This window comes from Triticum aestivum, chromosome 4B, assembly GCF_018294505.1.
Source record: "Triticum aestivum cultivar Chinese Spring chromosome 4B, IWGSC CS RefSeq v2.1, whole genome shotgun sequence".
In the NCBI taxonomy this organism is placed as follows: Eukaryota; Viridiplantae; Streptophyta; class Magnoliopsida; order Poales; family Poaceae; genus Triticum; species Triticum aestivum.
In genome coordinates, this window is record NC_057804.1 from 585,259,271 (window position 1) to 585,265,835 (window position 6,565).

The 6,565-nt window shown below is 49.1% G+C and overlaps 1 protein-coding gene across 1 annotated transcript; it reads right to left on the reverse strand.

The window, feature by feature from the left end:
- Positions 1–1,598: 1,598 nt before the first annotated feature.
- LOC123093413 (ethylene-responsive transcription factor ERF073) lies at positions 1,599–2,939 on the reverse strand. The gene has a single exon (XM_044515377.1). The coding sequence runs from the start codon at positions 2,784–2,786 to the stop codon at positions 1,776–1,778; it is 1,011 nt and encodes a 336-aa protein (XP_044371312.1). The 5' UTR covers positions 2,787–2,939; the 3' UTR covers positions 1,599–1,775.
- Positions 2,940–6,565: the final 3,626 nt, after the last annotated feature.

Genomic DNA, 6,565 nt, shown 5'->3' on the forward strand with positions numbered 1-6,565 from the left:
CGACATCTCTCGAACAAGGTGGAGCTGGAGCTCGACAACGGTGGTGGAGCTTGAGCTCACGGCCGGGGCAGTGGTAGCGCGATTTGATCGAGGAAGAAGATGAATGAGTAAGGGTGATGATGGATTAGGGTATGGAGGCGCCGGCTTTTATAGCCCAGTGGTAACGAATGTGGATGAGAAGCTACCTCTATTTTAATGAGAGTTGCTCTTCTCAAGCAAAACATGTCGGATATGTTTTCGGTGTTAAGAAACTACTCCCTCCGTCTCATAATGTTTGACGTTTTCTGACACTACAAGTGTCAGAAAACGTCAAACATTATGAGACGGAGGGAGTAGTTTTTAAGCACTAAAGATATGGGACGGTGGACATTAATTCTCTAGCGCTCTTCTAGTGCTTCACTGTGTACATATGCTAAGAATATCATGTAGGCAAAAAACTGATATGGCAAAGCAATCGAGGAGAGAACACTTCGATGACCTCAAAAGGAAACGGATGTCAAGCGACCCGGACGTACGCAAAATTCCTATCAACCAACGCACAAAGAAATTTTGTGCTAAAAATTTAAACAAAAGAAGTTTATCTAAAAAACTAAGCACCTGTGTATTGATGAGCTTAATTGCTAATTTTTTCAATCACTTAGCACCTCACCTAAACACAGATTCATTGGATGAGGTCAAAACAAATTTTATAGGGGATTAAAACATCACAGGGAAAGGGCTAGAGATGCTCTAACGCAGTTATTACCACGGTTTACTTATAGCTACAAATATTGTTTATGAAAAAGAGTCACATGAATTTCTTGTTTGGCGAGCAAGATAAACTTCACCAGCCAACTGCTCATCCCGGATCAACCAAAAGCACTGCTCCTGTCTCCACCTCAGTCCGGATGAGGATCCTCTGACGTACGGCAGCCTGCCGTTCTGTCACTGACATGTGAGCCTTTTGGGAACCTGGCCCGCATGTCAGTGACCCAACAACACGTAGCGCACGACAGAGGAGCGTCCTCCCCTCAGTCCATGACAAAGTGACAATGACCAACACGAGCTGCACGGCATGGGCTCTTGTTGGATTTGGTTCCCGTCCTGTCACAACACTGTGATATGGCACGGCATTGAGGGAGGAGATCCGAGTGCGATGCTTAAGTTAATGGAGGGCAGGGATAAGCCTGCAACCTTTGTTGATCCCATTTGCTTTTCTTTCGGAATGAAGTGCATCGTAGGTCCTTGGACTATTTCAATGGTCTCACATAAGTCCTTAAACTATGAAAAATGTCATCTAGGTCCTAAAAAATCCTTAAAATATAATAAGTGTATATATGTGACATCTCCGAAATAGTTTAAGGACTAATGTGACACATTTGAAATAGTTTGAGAACCAGGATAATACACATATTGCACTTTAAGGACCTGGATAACGATTTTTATAGTTCAAGGATCTACATGACATCTCTGAAATAGTTCAAGAACCTATGATGCACTTCACTCTTTCTTTCGGAACCCTATCTGCTGCAAGCAACTTGCTGCCTGATGGATCCGTGATTTTGAACATTTCGTTAAGAAGAGTTGTTTGAAGAACATTTCAGAAACGGAAGTCGAGCTTTTGCATCGAAGGCGTAGGCAAAATCTTTCACGACGATGCCAAACTCTTACACAGAATCCATCATCGCTTGCTGATCCAAGAAGCGACGACGGACGAACGGATTTCATCACAAGGCAAGCTACTCTATTTACACCACCGCATCTCATGACATGAACGGACGCACACGGAACAAGATCTAGAACGACAGGCTGCACTCGTCGACGAGGCAGTCGTCGTCGAAGGTCCAGAGCCCCAGGGCCGCCTCGTTCACGGCGGTGGCGGTGGCGCTGCTCTGCACGGCGTCGGCGCTGAAGAGGCTGTCGAGGGACTCGTAGGCGCCGCCGTTGAAGAAGGCGAACTGGTCGGCGAAGAGGAGGGCGTCGAAGAGCGCGTCGGAGTCGGAGTCTGATGCCGGGTGGGCCGACATGCCCTCGTCGGTGTCTTCCGCCTCCGTCGTCCTCGCCCGCTTTGTCAGCTGCTCGGTCTCCGGCTCCGGGGCGGGGTACGCCGGGGCCTCGTCGAACGCCGATATGCCCTGCCACGAGAAGTCGGGGAGGGCGCCGCTGGACTCGGAGCCCTCGCTCGCCTCGGCCTCGTGCTTGACGAAGGACGACGCGTGCTCCTCCTCATCGTCGACGAGGGTGATGACCGGCGCTGGCTTGGCAGCGGGGGGCGCGGCGCGGCCGCGCTTGCGCGCTCCCGGGGCCGCGGCGGCGACGGCAGAGGAGGAGGAGAAGTTGAGCTTGGCCCTGGGCCCGCGGATGGCGCGCGCGGCTTCGTCGTAGGCGAGCGCGGCGGCCTCGGCGGAGGGGAAGGTGCCGAGCCAGACGCGGACGCCCTTGACGGGGTCGCGGATCTCGGCGGCCCACTTGCCCCACGGCCGGCGCCGCACGCCCCGGTACTGCGCCGGCTTCCTGCGGCGGACGGGCGCCGCCTCCTCCTCCTCCTGCTGCTGCTTCTTGGGCGAAGCGGCGAACACGAAGGGCTTGCTCTCGGCCACCTCCTCCCGCCGCTCCATCACCATCACGACGTCGTCCTCCACATCAGAGTCCTCGTTGAACTCCCGGAACGCGGCCTCGAAGTCGTCGGCCGCGGCGGCCTTGGTCTGCTTGGCGCCCTTGCCCGGCCAGACGTGGCCATGGCCGGACGTGGCGCGCCGCGCCGGCGCGCCCGGGATGAGCTCGGCGAGGATCGCTCCGCCACACATCCTCGCTCGCTTTTTCTTTCTCCTCCTCCCGATGAGACGCTCCTCTTTTCTCTAGCTCTGTGCTGCTTGCTGCTCTTGCTTTTCTCTTGTGTGACTACTGGTGCTTTGCCTTGGCGTGTTGAGTTGGAGAGTTGAGTTGGGGTGGAGGCGCTGTTAAGTAGGGGGAGAGGAATGGAGGCTCCCAAAATCGCGGGGATGGAGGGTGGATGCGATAAGGCCGGCCGCGTCGCCGTCCATGGGGACAGCTCAGCTCAGACGCGGAGAGGGAAGGAAGGGAAAGGTGCCCCGCATCTGCCGTCTTCCCACGCTCCTTCCCGGCCGAGCCCCACCACGGCCGCCCGGTTTCGGGCTTCCCGACCCTTCGCGAATCGCGACCAACGATGCCGCGTGGCTGCGGCGACGTTTGTGTGGCCGCTATCGCTTCGATGGAGCCACACGGGAGGCCGCAGAGATGGCGCGTGCATCAAGGCGCGTGGCCGAAACCGAGTTTGTGGGAAAGGCTGTATTGTCAAGTGGCTGCCCAAGTGGGGTCTTCTTTTCTTTTCTTTTTTCTTTTTTGCTGGTAGGGTCTTCTTTTCATTTAAGCAAGTGCTTAAGCTTTTGTAGTCTACTGTTTTTCTTTTCTTGATAAGACCGGAGGAGCCTGCCAAGGACAATGGGGATACAGCTTTGTTAGACAAAGATGTGGCCAAGAGTCAAAGTTAACAGCCTGGTGCTGAGGCAAGGTTCAGCTTTGCCATCAACATTTTCTCAAAATAAAAAAATAAAAATTAACACGGTACATACGCAAACGCTCAACATGGCCTCGTCCCTACGAAAACACACATGCACACCTATAGCACTTCCGAAAGACTAAGCCGGCATATCATTTTGAGATTCATTTATGAAGTCGCCGTAGACACCTCGTAGTCGACAAGAATGTCGTCTCCCACTGAAAGCGCGTCAGCCAAAATCCTCAAATAAATCCAGGGTAAATACAATTGATCACTAGTGCTAGGAAATCACTCGTAGGAAGGACGCATCTCGCATGAATCGATCCATCATGATCGCGCTCGAAAAAATCCAGCGCGGTCGCTTCTTCAGCTCACAACCGCCGCCCAGGCCCTGCCGCTGCCGCCGCTATAGCAAGCTGCTGACTGCTCTTGTCGTGCCGCCGTTGGCCCATCTTGCTCTTGCTATCCGGATATCCGTGAGGCTGTGATGGTGCTACGGCGTGAGTGTTGAGGAACATTGCATGGAAACAAAAAAAATTCTACGCACACACAAGATCTATCCATGAAGATGCATAGCTACGAGAGGGGGAGAGCATCTTCATACCCTTGAAGATCGCTAAGCGAAAGCGTTTATCAACACGGTTGATGTAGTCGTACACCTTCACGATCCGTTCCGATCAAGCACCGAACGTACGGCACCTCCTCATTCAGCACAAGTTCAGCTCAATGACGTCATCGCCTTCTTGATCCAGCAAGAAGGGGGGAAGTAGCAGATGAGTTCCGGCAGCACGACGACGTGGTGACGGTGGTGGTGAAGAACAATTTTCGCATGGCTTCGTCAAGCACAACGGAAATTAGAAGGGGGATTAAACTAGAGGGGACGGGGTTGCCGGCACACGGCTTGGTGAATGTTGATGTGTCCCGGGTGCTAGCCCTGTCATGTTGAGCCTTGGGGTCGTTTCTTAGAGAAAGAGCCTCCTCAAAGTCGGTTTGGCAAGCATAGTAAGAGTCCTTCTCGGACTCCAGGACCAGACGTCAGGGTCCTCGGCGTATGCCCCTAGACGCCAGGGTCCCTAGCGTCTACCCCCCTGCCTTCCGCAAAACTCCTTTTGCGCCTTCCTAAAGCCTCGTGGGCTTTACCCCTTGGCCCAAATAATGTGTTCTCGTACCCGAACATTTCGGGAAACATCTGAAACCCCTTCCAGTGAATTTTGGAACTTTTTCGGAGACCAAACACTATTATCCCATATATCAATATTTACCTCCAGACTATATCAGAGCTCCTCGTCATGTCTGTGATCTCATCCGGGGTTCCGAACGGCATTCGGTCACCAAGATACATGACTCATATAATAATATATCGTTAACGAACGTTAAGCGTGCAGACCCTACGGGTTCGAGAATGATGTAGACATGACCGAGACGCTTCTCCGGTCAATAACCAATAGCGGGACCTGGATGCCCATATTGGTTCCTACATATTCCACGAAGATCTTTATCGGTCAAACATTTATGACAACATACGTAGTTCCCTTTGTCTGTGGGTATGTTACTTGCCCGAAATTCGATCGTCGGTATCTCCATACCTAGTTCAATCTCGTTACCGCAAGTCTCTTTACTCGTTACGTAATACATCATCCCGTAACTACCTCCTTAGTCACTTTGCTTGCAAGCTTCTTGTGATATTGTATTACCGAGAGGGCCCAGAGATACCTCTCCGTTACACGGAGTGACAAATCCCAGTCTCGATCCATGCCAACCCAAGAAACACCTTTGAATATACCTGTAGAGTACCTTTATGATCACCCAGTTACGTTGTGATGTTTGACGGCACACAAGACATTTCTCCGGAGTTCTGGAGTTGCATGATCTCATGGTCGAAGAAACATGTATTTGACATTAAGAAAGCAGTAACAATAAACTGAACGATCATATGCCATGCTAACGGCTGAGTCTTGTCCATCACATCATTCTCCTAGTGATGTGATCCCGTTATCAAATGACAACTCATGTCTATGGTTAGGAAACCTTAACCATATCTGATCAATGAGCTAGTCTAGTAGAGGCTCACTAGGGACACGATATTTGTTTATGTAGCCACACATGTATTTAAGTTTCCGGTCAATACAATTCTAACATGGTAATAAACCTTTATCATGAATAAGGAAATAAAATAATAATAACTTTATTATTGCCTCTAGGGCATATTTTCATCGGCGAGTTCATCAATCATTGTCTTCTCAGTCTTTCAAAAATACGTACATGATTCATTCATCCCCAATTTTAGTATGCATGTTATAGGATTGTTAAGTTGTTGACCTACTGATGTGCAAATTTCTAATTCTATGTACTAGTTTCTCATCATAATTCTACATCATTAGTCTTAGACATTTGTTGGCTATTGCAAAAAGAAGAAAAGGGAAGGAAAGCAATCCTCAATTGAAAGACAAGAGTGTACTTTAAAAAAGTTTTTCATCTTCAAGAAATGTCAATGTCAATTAAGAAGAAGGGCAAGAAACTAATCCCGGACAGGGTCACTAGAATTTGGTTCTTATTTGAGGTAATCACGGCAGTTTCATTTTGCTATTTTTAGTCTTTCTATCATAATATGATATTTCCCAACAATTATTATTAGACATTTCAAACTATTGATGCATGGCTGAAAATTTATTCTTCATATTTTACAATAAAGTTAGACATATACATGTTTATATAGTGTGCAAACACAAACATATACATATAGTATTGGGGGGCCAAGTTGTCGAGTTCGCCCAAAGGGCCCTCCAAAACATAGAGCTGGCCCTGCTCCTTCAACTCAACAAAAAATATATTTAAATCTTCATAACCTGCTTACAACACCTCATTCTACTTGCTCTTAGTGAAGATACAAATCTTAGTGCATTTCTCTATAGTGTAGGTAATGCTTTCATACATTGTAGCTTCTTTTCCTGTGTTTCTCACATTCTCTTCTCTCTACAACTAGACCACAATATTAAGATGCACATGCGAGCTTTAAACCAATTGAATGCAACATTAATGGGAAACGACGGATAAGGGACAATGCAT

Bases quoted from the DNA above. Each gene is read 5' to 3' on its own strand.
- LOC123093413 (XM_044515377.1), bottom strand. From the start codon at position 2,786: ATGTGTGGCGGAGCGATCCTCGCCGAGCTCATCCCGGGCGCGCCGGCG.